The sequence below is a fragment of the Tauraco erythrolophus genome, chromosome Z, assembly GCF_009769465.1.
Source record: "Tauraco erythrolophus isolate bTauEry1 chromosome Z, bTauEry1.pri, whole genome shotgun sequence".
In the NCBI taxonomy this organism is placed as follows: Eukaryota; Metazoa; Chordata; class Aves; order Musophagiformes; family Musophagidae; genus Tauraco; species Tauraco erythrolophus.
Window position 1 is genome coordinate 63,156,269 of NC_141496.1, and position 13,035 is coordinate 63,169,303.

Sequence of the window (13,035 nt, forward strand, 5' to 3'; positions counted from 1 at the left end):
TTAAAGCAGGGGTTTTTTCCCCCTTCATCCCTAACCGCTAGGACACTTGACATGGTTAAAAACTCACTTCTTAAGCAAGCATCAGCAGAAATACTTTAGTCTGAGGAGTTGGCTTCTGCTACCCCGGTTGTCCTTGGGAGCAGAATAAACTAGATTAGCAGAACAACACCCAGGGTGCTCTTGTCTGGTTAACTGTTGTACCATAGATTCCTAGAAAAATGTGAATGCTTGAAGTGGATTACTTGTCACTAATACGTTGTGAAGAAATTACTTATAAATAGGTTCTCTATTCTAATCTTCTAGTTTTCTTAACTTCCAAGGAGTTTTGTGGAATAAAATGAAGCTTTCCTCTCCAAGCCTGTTAAGGAGGTTGGCACGAAGGAGTGATAGGGGAGGTGATTCATTCACCTTTTTGAGGCTGAAAGTTGTCCTGATCTTTCTTAAAAACTTAGGAAGTGAAACAGTTTACTTCACAATCAGTTGCGCTGTAGGATCATAGTTCAACTTAGTGACATAGTGCAATTTTTATCATGTCCTTGAGGTTTTTCTTTTAAGTTTGCAACTTTCAGACATGGTGTCAGTCATTGAAAGTTACAAGTTTGGATGAGTTTTAGTGGCTTCATATTGCAGTTCTGACTTGCACCACTTGATGTCAGTGATACGTTCCTGACACCCAATGTTATGATTCCAGGTTTTAAAATTTGACACATCCTTGTTTGCAGCTTGACTTCTAGAACTCAGTACGTAAAGCCTAAATTTGTGATTCTAGACACCTGCTACTCCACTGATTCCTGAAAGTGTGTAAAAAAAAAAAAACCAAACCAAACCAAAAAAAAACCACCAAAAAAAACCCAAACCAAAAAACCCACCAAAAACTCCAAACAAACAGAAAAGAGAGTCTTTCCTTTTTATAAGTCAAACTGCAACATTGTTGTATCTTTATTCCAAACAATGATAAAGGACAATATTTTACTTCTTGAATACGATTATATATGTTTTTGCTAAGTTTCGAATCTAGCCTTTGTGATAAATGTTTACTGTACCTGCATATAAAACTACTTGAGTACCATAGTCTTTCTGTAGATACTACAAAGAATTTTCAAAGAATAAGTAATAGAATTTTTTGTCAATTAAATTTTGCCATTTTTATGTTGAGGGTGGTGCAGATAAGTTTACTTTCTGCTTATTTTTCTCAGGTATTTGACATTGCTATGTACAGCAATGTTAGGTACTTCTGGGCAGGAGGTTGGAAGAGACCTCTGGAGATGCTCTTGTCTGACCTCCTCCTCAACCAGGGCCACCTATAACTGGTTGCCCAGGATCATGTCCAGACAGCTTTTTAATATTGCTGAGGACAGATACTCCACAGCCTCTCTGGGCAACCTATGCCTGTGTTCTCTTGCCCTCCAGTGAAAAAATGTTTCCTAATGTTCATGATGAACCTCCTGTGTTTTGAATTTGTTCTCACTGCCTCTGGTCCTGTCACTGCGCACCACTGAAAAGAACCTGGCTTTGTCCTGCTTTCACCCTCCCTTCAGGTGTATAAATAGACACATAAGATTCCACCCTGAGCCTGCTCTTCTCTGGCTGAACAGTCCCAGCTTTCTCAGCCTTTCCTTATGGAGGAGATGTTCCAGTCCATAATCATCTTTGTAGCCCTTTGCAGGACTCTAGTACTTGCATGTCTCTTGTATGCCCAGAACTGTGCACTGGCCTCACCAGTGCTGGATAAAGGCAAAGGATCACCACCCTTGATCTACTGGCAGTGTTCTTCCTAATGCAGACCAGGGCACTATTAGCTTTTTTGCTGCTCATGGTCCACCAGGACCCCCAGGTCCTTTTCTGCAGAGCTGCTCACCACCTGGGTGGCCTTCAGTGTGTCCTGGTGCCTGGGCTTGTTCCTCCCCAGGTGGAGGACTTTTCACTGCTCCCTGCTGAACTTCATGATGTTCCTGTAGACGCATTTCTCCAGCTTATTGAGGTCTCTCTGAATGGCAGCACAGCTCTCTGGCTTATCAGCTGCTCTTCCCATTTTTGTGTAGTCACCAAAATTCCCACTGGTCACCACCCTCTGAGACAAGCCATTAAGCCAGTTTTCACTCCACCTTAGTCTGCTTATGCAGCCTGGGCATCAGCAGCTTGTCTATGAGGATCCTATGGGAGGTAGTGTCAAAGGCCTTACTAAAGTCCAGGTGGACAATATCCACTACTCTCTAGTCATCTACCAGGTCATTTGCTTCATCATAGAAGTTTATCAAGCTCATCAAGCATTATTTCCCCTCCATGAAGCCATGCTGGCTACTCTTTATGGTTTTCTTGTCTTTAATGTGTCTGGAAGTGGTGTCCAGCATTAGCTGCTCCATCACCTTCCCAGGGATTGAGGTGAGCTTACCAGCCTGTAGTTCCCCAGACTCTCCTTCTTACCTTTCTTTAAGATAGGAGTGACATTTGTATAACTACAGCCCTCCAGCACCTCTCCCAGTCACCATGGTTTTTGAGCAATTATCGAGATTATTGAGAGCAGCTTCACAATGGCATCTGCCAGCTCCCTCAGCACTTGTGGGTGCATCCCATCACAGCCCATGGATTTCAGTATGTCCAGTTCACTTAAGAATTCTCTAACCTAATTCTCTTCTACCAGGGGAATGTCTTCCTTGCTCCAGACTTTCCCTCTGGTCTCTGGGGCCTGGAATTCCTGAAGGCTGGTCTTGCTAGTCAAGGCTGAGGCAACAGAGGCATTCAGTACCTCAGCCTCTTCTGTGTCCTGTGTAACCAGGTCCCCCATCTTTTCGGCAGTGGGTCTACATTTTCCCTTGCTGTCTTTTTGTTGCCTATGTACTTCTAGAAGCCCTTCTTGTTGCCTTTGACACTACTCACCAGATGCAATTCCATTTAGGCTTTAACTTTCCTTACTTTGACCTCGGATGCTCAGATAATGTTTCTATATTCCTCTAAGGTTACCCTAAGAGGGTGACCTTTGTAAGCTTCCTTTTTGTGTTTGAGTTTGGCCAGGAGTGTCCTGCTCATCCACATAGGCCTCCTGGTATTTTTGCCTGACTTCATAGTCACTGGGATGGAGCTTGGAGGGGATGACCCTTGAATATAAGTAAGCTTTCTTGGGACCCTTCTACCTACCAGGGCCTTATCCCATGGGTCTTCCCCAAGCAGATATTTCAAGAGGCCAAAGTTTGCTCTTCTGAAGGCCAGAGTTGTGAGCTTGTTTTTCATCGCCTTCCCTGCCTTCAGGATCCTGAACTCCACCATCTCAAGGTCATTGCAGCCAAGGCTGCCTTTGACATCCCAAATGATCCCCTCCGTGCTGGTGAGTATGAACTCCAGCAGAGCACCTCTCTTCATTGGCTCCTCTGTCGCCTGGAGGAGGATGTTATCATTAGTGCACTCCAGGAACCTGCTGGATTGCTGTCATACTGTGTTGTCCCTCTAGGGAACATCAGGGTGGTTGGAGTGCCCCATGAGGATCAGGGCCTGCAAGTGTGAGGCAGCTCCTGTATGTCTGTAGAGGGCCGGATCCACTTGTTCTTCCTGATCAGGTGGCCTGTAGTAGACACCCACTGTAATGTCACTTCTGCTTGTCCTTTCTTTAATCCCAACCCACAAGATCTCCATCAGCTCTTCTTCCATCCCCAGGCGGAGCTAGACACTCCAGCTGCTCTCTCACATAAAAAGTAAGACCCCCTTCCTCTTCTAAAGAAGTTTCTTCCGCTCCTTTCTAAAGAACCTGCATCCCTCTGTTTCAACACTCCGGTCATGGGAACCATCCCACCATGTCTCCGTGATCCCAAGAAGATCGTAACCCTGCAACTTCATGCAGATCTCTAACTTGTCACGGTTATTCCACATGCTGTGTGCATTAGTATACAGGCACTTTGGAGAGGCACCCCAGCATGTTGAGGTTCTGGAGAGGATCTCCTGGAGGAGAGTTTGGTGATACTTCCTCCAAGGTGATTGTTTTAATTCTGAATGCTTTAATTGAAAATTATACTGGTGTCTTGGGAGTAGTCAGAGGTTTTGTGATTGATTAAGTCTCTATGCTTACACCCTAAAAAGAAGAAATCGTATGATTTTGGTGAGTACTAAAACCTCAGTAATTACCAGTATTTCTTCACTAGTAAGTGTCTGAGGCCAATGGTAAGCATTATAAGGCAAGTGCAAAAGAATCTGGCTGTCGGTATGGTGATTGTTATCGTTGGCGTTGAGTTTCACATCAGTCAGCTGTTCCAAATAAAACGCAGCATTCAACTAGAAGTCTGCTAGCATTGAAAATACAAAAATTTAAGGAAATGTCATTAAATACCGTCTTTGAATCTTATTTCAGAACAGACACACAAATTCTCTACTATTATTGCACTGCAGCAACTTTCTCATGTTTAGCAAGGCAGTAGCTAGGCTCCTTGCATGTGAACTGTAAGACTAGGGTGTTGACACGTTGCTGATAAATTTGAGGAATGCTTTTCTTGCAGTAATGGAATAGACAATCTGAGACAGTCTGAGTGGTTCCTGTTTCATTCTTGAAGATTACAGTGGCTTTTGTTGAGGTTACAGAAATGCTGTTACTTAAAGTGTAAATAGGGAGGTAGTGATAATACAAGCACACTTCTGGAAACACAGGTATTCTGTGAGCGTGGTTGACTTCTGACTTTGCAGTCATCTTCCAGACGTCATTCAGAGTAACATGATAATTTCTTAATACAAATGATTATATCTTCAGCAGAAACTTCTAACAATGTTCTCCTTTCATCTGCACCGTTTGTTCATGCATGATCTATTAATAATAATTTTTAGCTGTGTCACGCTTAATCAGTGATGTTGCAGTCTTTGTTGTGATTTTGCCAGAGCTTGTGCTTAACTAAATTTTTGATTGTGACAATGCTTCAATAACTTCTCCCAGTCAAAGGTTTCTTAGAAGTTTAGTTCACGTTTAGAATTAGGGTTAGGATACTTAGATTCCCTCCTTCCCATTGTTCCTTTTAACTTTTTCATAGCTGATGTTTTTCTGAGGACTGTGTCTCTTCTTTTCAGGCAAATATGTGCGGTTCATAATGCCTTTGTCCTGTTAGCAAAATAACTTTCTTTTACTTTGCTACTTTCAAAAGCGTGGTGTTGTTCTTGCATTGGAGTTCCGCTTTCTCAGAGTAGCTCAAATAAAAAAAGTTTGCTTCGAAGGCATTATTTCCTGTTGGTACAAAACACATTCTTTAAGATAAAGCAGCTTATGAATTAAGTTTACGGACCTTAGAACCATCTACCCAATATGCATCCATTCCTGTGCCCCTGCAGGGTAGCTGTATGTTATGTTGGCGTAGTCGAGTGTTTATCATACTATGCTGTAATAAGATTTATTTGCTCTGTAGTGTGTCTACTTGTATGGCTTCCGTACGAAGGTGGTGAAAAATCTGGGAAGAGGTTGTTCTCCAAAGAGAAATGCTGAACACTGAAAATAAAGGGGAAGGGGTTGTAGCAAAAAGCTTTTAAAATGCCTGATCTTCTGCTGAGAGCTGACTACTAAAATTAAAGTGGCATTAAGAATGTAGTAGCTGCTGTCAAAAGCAGCTGAAATTTTACAGTTAACTTATTTCAAGGCCTCGTTCTCACCTCCGTAAGAGTAAGACAGGCGTGTGTGCTGTTACACAGGTGTTCTAAATGCTCAAGGTCTTCTGAGATCTACCGTTAACAACTTGAGTATATGCATGAAGAACACCGGGAGTTTTTGGTTTTTTTTTTTTTTTTTTGGTGGTTTTTTGTTGCAACCAGAGTTGCTCCATAAAGACAAGACTATTAGACTGTGAGGGACAGAGAGATGAATTCATAGATAGCAGTTGCGTTTAATTTTCCAAGTGCTGTTAATTTGAGCACTTAGCATTTGGGGCAAGAATTTTGTGGAATGGATTTTTTTTGTGTGTGTGTGTACTATCTGTAAAACTTTAAAATCAGTGTGCGAAACTACTGTGAAGGAAAATGTAAGGTGCTTTTCAAGCTGTTTGTAGGGTCATTCAAAAAGCAAGTCATAGTTATGGCAATTTGTAATGGCGCTGCTTGTCTACTTAATGTGTTTTGGTTTAAGAAAAATAAAAGACAGACAACAGTGCCTTCTCCCAAAACACTGTTGTGTAGGGATCTAGAGATCAGCCCTTCTCTGCCAAATCTGTAGTTATTCACTGCCTGGATAGGTGGTCTCAGTTTGATACTTCAGTAAATACTTACCTGGGCTTTCATTCTGATTCCTCTGGTGGGATATGTGTCAAGCAGGCAGATAGTAATCCTGTGTGATCAAACTCTACTGTCTGTGGCAGAACTGGCGTACAAAGACTGATTCTCAAGACATTGCTAGTTGAATTTGAAAATTCTAGCTCTGGTTTTCATAGCATTCTGAAAATAATAAGTAAAAGTTGTCTTAAGTTAATGTCTGTGCTTGAGTATGTTTTCTGGGTTTTTAAAATATGTTACCATCCAGGTGTTTGTGAATACCTAGAATGTGATTTTAAAGCATAAGAATTAATGTCTAATGATTGACACAATAGTACGAGTTCTGTTTTGTGTAAAACTTATAAAGTTGAGGTTTTTTTCTCATTTTTTGTCATTCCAGATTTGTCCAATATGTGCAGCATTACCTGGAGGGGATCCGAACCATGTCACAGATGACTTTGCAGCTCATCTTACACTGGAACACAGAGCTCCTAGAGATTTAATATCCTTTCCAAGTTGAGGCAAAGAGGCTCGACTGTTTCATCTAGTAGCCATGATGACTTGTTTTGATTTTTATAGTCAAAGGATCATACCTCTGATTTTCCTGAAACTTAAGTTGCTGAAGATCTGTGTGTTAAAAATCAAAAGGTTCATTTCCTAGTTTAAAAAAGTATAAATACCAGATTGTGAACAGACTGTAGATACACTTGACAGAGCTTTTTGCTCTAACAGCAAAAACATTTCAAAAACTTTGACACCAAGAGGTTTTTCTGCTTGCAGTGTGTTTTATCCTGCCTGATCATTAGTCTTGATGCTGCTTTTTGTATCCCTGTTCAGCAGAATGCTGTAAGTATTTGTGACGTGAAGATGATGATGAGGATGATTCGAGCTTAGCTTGTTTTGATGAATGATTTTAAACTTGCTACGGTTGTCACGCTACCCTCCCTTTCGAGTGGAGGTGGGATGAGATTAGTGAGGGGAGAGCATCTTTCAGACCGTTGGATCTTTCCTGGCCTTTGGACGGGCTCTGAGATGTTGCTTGATGACTGGTGTGGTGAGTCACTGAGCAATTTTTCTTGTATCAGTTTAGTTCTTCTCTTTCAACCAGTTGTCAGATTTTCATAGCACCTGCCTAATACTTTTTTTCAAACAAAATTTACATCCCCAATAACTGCATAGCAATGTACCAGAGGTCAATCTGTGGCCCTCCAACATGGGCTTAACTGCTCTAGAGGCCAGGAAATTTAAATATTCCTAGTTACAGAGTGAAATTAATTTCCTACTGAAATGAACAAGATCTTTGATTAGAGTTCATGCTTCTGCAGCTTTTTCTCCCCCTTCAGTATCAGAAATACCACCTAATGACTTTTAATTTGGGAGAGTTTGAGCTAGAAAAATCAGTCTTTTCTCATACAGAATAAAGCTTCAATGTCAGTCATCCCAACGTGGACCTTTCTTGGATATGTTTTGGGAGTATGTTTTTTATGATTCAGCATTAAAGACAATACATGTAGAATCTTCTGCTCGTACACTCTGCAGATCAGTATTGTCAAGTCTTCAAAACCTGATTAGAAGTGTATCCTGAAGTGATTGTTGCACGTTGGGCTCTACATCATGTCTAGCAACAGGAAGGTCTAAAGTAGAAGAGAAGGAAGAGAAGATGCCGCTTTTCATCCAGAGTCTGGCAGCATAAGAAAAAATAACTGTCAAAGTCAGGGAGCTGTTAGAACGCTGCTCTCTGATACTGTTATATTGCTGTTCTGAGCATCTTCATATGAAGTTAAAGCTGTACAGAACAACTCTTCGTGCTCTGTAACAACCTTCAGATACAAAAAAGAGAGAGAAGGTTCTTCGCTTCCACTTTTTCTAGAGTGAAGTTAGTTTGAAGTGAGTTTTTATTGTTGGATCTGCTAGAGTTCTGAGGAGTGGCTTCATCTTCCAAGTATTGATTAGGTGTGTGTGGTTTATTTTTTTGTTTGTTTGTTGTGGGGTTTTATTTTTTTTCTGAATTTGTCCCAGAAGGCTGCTTGTGTTTCTTGTTACAAACCTAGAAAAACTAAGACGTTAATCCTGATGTTTCAGAAACATCAGGATTAAAGAAGCTGGAGAAATACAGGGAGTTTGGTGTACTCAGCACTGTCTGTCTTGAGTTCAGACCAGTAAGTCTGACTTGCACCATAGCTACGGTGTACCTTAGCTTTGCTTCAGAAGTTGAATCATTAATTTGTGAAGAACAGTGTGCACTTGAGTATTTCACCCATCAAATGTCCTTGTCATTTAATACTTAATGCCAAACAGTTGTTTTCTTAACTTCTTGGTTATGATGAATCCAGTGGCGTTCGGCATGTACGTAGGATGTTCCACCCAGGCCGGGGTTTGGGAGGCCCCCGTGCACGTAGATCAAACATGCACTTTACTACCAGTTCCCCTGGTGGACTTTCATCTTCTCAGAGTTCGTATTCTCCAAGCAATAGAGAAGCCATGGATCCTATAGCTGGTAAGAGCTGTAACCACGAATTGTACCCCGGTGTTCTTCTTACACAGAGAAAGTAAAATTCAAGACGACGATAGTCACCCTGCTTTCCATGGTTACGAAGTTGCACGTACAGATACGGTCCACAGTGGAAGTGTGGTTGGAGGCTGCTTGCAGGGGGGGAGGGTGCTTAGCCGGGTTGTCACAGGGCCTGTGCATGGAGATGCTGAAGCTGAAACTGCTGCCTGTGGCTGCTGCTTCTAATTCTAGACAGTGTAAGGCTTACTCCCGAACCTAATCTATGCACAGATGAAATTAGCTGAATTTGAGTATTAACGGACATTTGAAATCTGTTCAGTTTGCATTCAAGCTGCTGTTTGAGTGCCAGACTTGCTAATATCATGGATTTTAAGGGCTTTTTTTCAGATGTGCCTTTAAATTCTTATACAATGTTGTGTTGCAAATATTTGCAGTGTATTTTGGTAAAGTTTAGAAAAACTGGGATGAGGGGAAGAAGGGTGTCTCAGTTTCAACACCAGAAAATAATGAAGGTGTGTCTTTAGGATTCCCAGAAATAACTTGTTTGGCATATGCTTAGCTTGGATGTGAAAATAACTTTTTTTACAGGAAATTAAAAATAGAGAATGAAGACAATTCTGAAAACAAACACAACTTTCCCTAAGGGAAAATCTACACTTTTTTATATGGTGGTCTTTGACCATGCCAGCATGTCAGGGAAACCTCAGAACTTCTGCCATAATCCACCTTGGCATCAGATGCCAAGAAGGCATAATGCTTCAACTGGAGCGTTCCTGCTCTCATGTTGTGACTTCTTCAGAGGGAGGTAGCCACCCAGCCAGCTGAATGAGGCATTGCCCCTGAAAGGGAAGCTGTCGTTCTGCTACCTCCTTAGTCATAGTCCCCCTGCCTGCCTTCTGCTGGCCCTGGTGCTCTGCTGGCCTGCGGTGACCTGATTTAACTCATTAAATTGGCTGGGAAGAAGTGTCCCATCAAGAGAAGAAAATAACTGAAGTGAGGTCACAGAGGGATCTGAAAAGGGCTAGAGGTTGTTCAAGCAGGCAGGATGTTTGTGAACCCTCCAGTGCAAGACATCGTCTTTCTCTCACAAGGGCAGCTAGTTCAGCTCAGTTGAACATGGAGTTGCTGCTGAAGTTTGTTTTCAACCTCACAAGGCCTTCTTGAGAAGACTCAGCAGCATTAAATGTGAGATGAAGTGGCATTCTTCTGAACCTTTCACTTTTTTGCTGGAAGCTATGTTCTTGCATTTAGAGTTCAGTTCCACACTGATCTGGGTGTCCTCCTTACGCTGAGACTGTTTCGAGCTCACGTCTGCTTCCAAAACATTGTTTTGCTATAGTCTAAGCTTCAACTTATGCTTTAACTTACAGTGAGAATAAATTCATCTATGTCTTGTCTGGAAGCTTGATATGTCTTCCCTTTTACGGGAGTAATAAATAGGAAAGAGCACCGGAATTTTTCTGTTTAAAATAAATAAAGTTTACAGCATGTTACATTTTTTACTTTTTTTTTTTTTTTTTTTTTTCCTCTCTGGGGTGTTTACTAGAAATTATAATGGAATTCAAACTTATTTAATCTTGGTATTACTCCCAGTCCTGGTAAAAATGACTTGACCATCCTGAGTTCCTGACATGGAAGACAACTGTGTTTTGCTTTATTCCCTCAAGGAAAGCCTTGTTAGAACAATTATATTTTGTTAATGCAATGGAGGGGATATTGTCATGACCTATATAGTAACTTTGTAATGTGGAGGTGAGGGGCAGGAGCAATATTGTCCACTGCTGCCTCTTCCCCTGCATCACCTACAGCAAGCAGGTGATAGAAGAAGCAGTACCTTCTACGCAGAGTGTGGAAGAGGTTCTGCAGTAATGCGCTTAGCAGTAATTTGCTGCTAATATTTGTTTCAAAAAATTCTTTGTGGATGAAACTTGCTGTAAGCATTTCATCCCTCTGAATTGGAAGATTAAGGACAGTTATTTTTTTCATCACTAGGCCTTTTCTGTACTTCTGGCAGAAATAAAAATTCATACAGAAAAACACTTGACCACTTCAGTTTTGATGTGAGGCAATACTTCAATATGTTAACTAAATATTTTTTATTAAATGTTTGAAGCAACAGTATGATATTTCTCTCTTTGCTGCAACCCAGCTTCCTTCTGGGATATTAGGAAGGTGAAGCCTGTGTTTTGCGGGAACACTGGTCGAGAGGAAAATAAGCCAAAATGAAGTAGTTTCTTGGTCAATTGCTATTCTGACTTGAAGTTCCGCAGAACTGCTGCAGAGGACATCATTTGCCAGGCATTCCCTGTAGATTGGCTCTACTCTTCTTTTGAAGGCATTAAACTTTGGCTTCTTATTTGGAATAAATCTGCATAAATCCTTACTCTTTGGGACATGGAATGCTAGGACTTTTTCCAAGAGCTTGGTGGCTCTTCAGCATTGTTTGTTATTTGATTTAATTGATTGAAAAAAGGAGTTGATGCACTGGAATTCAAGGTGTGTTCATTCTGTTATGCTCATTTAAAATCTTTCGTCATAGAAACTTTCTCTTCTCTGGCAGAGCTTTTATCTCAGCTGTCAGGCGTGAGGCGTTCTGCAGGAGGACAGCTCAACTCCTCTGGCCCTTCTGCTTCTCAGTTACAGCAGCTGCAGATGCAACTGCAGTTGGAAAGACAACATGCACAGGCAGCAAGACAACAACTGGAGACTGCACGCAATGCAACTAGGCGCACCAATACGATCAACGTCAACACCACTATGACACAATCTACAACAACAACCAACACATCTAACACAGAAAACAGTCAGCAGACTATCCAGAATTCCCAGTTTCTTCTTACAAGGTAAGTTGTTCTGTGTATTTACTTGTATTTATGTTCTACCGTTTGTGGTACTGTATTTTAAAGAGGAGTCACCCACTCTGTCGTTCAGTTCTTCTAGAAGGTTGGCTATTGACCTGAAATAAAAATGTTTTCCACATCTCCTCTTCCACGATCTCCCCACACATACTCTTGTCTGTTTGGTATTGCGGAGGAGTGTGGGCATTTTAGCAGCTCCGGTGTCAAGAAACCTGGATTTGAGTCAATCTGATATATGTCTTAAGTGCAAAATAATGCCATGTGACTCATTTCAATCAGAAACTCATTATTATTTGAGAAACTTAATCAAAGTACCCGCAAGCGTCACAGATTGTGACTTTCAGAGTTGGAGCAAGTGATTTGCCTGCTGATCAGGGCTTGCACTGTAACGGAGGAGAAGCGATGGAATGAACGTTGTGTTGTGCTTCAGGAATCTCTGGGCTTTGCACGTGCACTAATGCATTTTGTGGCGTATGTGAACTTAGAAGTTGACCTAGAAACAGATCCAGGCACGTAATGAGTGTCTATGAAATCACAGCAGCCCTCCCTAAAAGAGTCCTGAGTAGCAGGAAACCTCACAAATAGTTTTTTATTTTCCTTGAGCTTTCGGCACCACTTGGAATGCTGTTACAGCAACAGGGAAAGGGTGGTTTGTTAAGTGCACGCCTGTTGTGCTGAGTTGTCGGAGGCTGCCAGAGCTGTGCTTATTGAAGGGCAAGCAGGGCTATCCTGAAGGAGTGGTTTTCGAGAGCGTCTCAGTGCCTGCCAGTAGTGTCACCGGTGAAGTGGGCTTTTGCCAACTGCCTGTCTTCTCTTCCCTTGCTGCTGTTCAGGTTGAACGATCTGAAGATGTCGGAAGCAGAGCGCCAGTCCATGGAAAGCGAACGGGCAGACTGCAGCCTGTTTGTTCAGGAGCTCCTACTGTCCACTTTGATGCGGGAAGAAAGTTCCTCCTCAGATGAGGATGAGCGGGGGGAGATTGCAGATTTTGGTGCTATGGGCTGTGTAGATATTATGCCTCTAGATGTTGCTTTAGAAAACCTAAATTTAAAAGAGAGTAATAAAGGAAACGAGCCTCCTCCACCTCCTCTTTGATGACATCCCACTTGGCAGACAATGTCCTCTGTGCTGTATTTGCCAATGAAAGTGGACAACAACTATCTTGGGTTTGTTTTGGTGATTGTAATTTCAGGTCTGTCACTCTTGTTACATTGTGTACATTCAAAAGAAAGAGAGAAAAGATATATATGATAATCATTTCCACTTAACTAATTTTTACTTCTAGCAGGTAAATGTAGGTTGCAGTGCAGAGCAAAAAGCTCTGTGTCCTGTACCTTGACATGCAAAAGGCTCTCCTAATACTCCACGTTCAAACTGAAGACGAAAAAAATGAAAAAATCTCTAATGAAGCTGCTGTGTGTATTTATGAATATTAATGAATAAAAATGCTTGGATGGTTTA

General features: G+C 41.6%; 1 protein-coding gene across 1 annotated transcript in view; it reads left to right on the top strand.

The window, feature by feature from the left end:
* LOC104383895 (E3 ubiquitin-protein ligase KCMF1) overlaps nt 1-13,035 on the top strand; it is a 54,723-nt gene extending 41,688 nt beyond the window's left edge. Inside the window, exons 4-7 of the mRNA XM_086628911.1 lie at nt 6,605-6,706; nt 8,527-8,701; nt 11,277-11,559; nt 12,408-13,035. Of these exons, the coding sequence (XP_086485037.1) occupies nt 6,605-6,706; nt 8,527-8,701; nt 11,277-11,559; nt 12,408-12,669 (822 nt within the window). The 3' untranslated portion in view covers nt 12,670-13,035. The remainder of the gene's footprint in view (nt 1-6,604; nt 6,707-8,526; nt 8,702-11,276; nt 11,560-12,407) is intronic.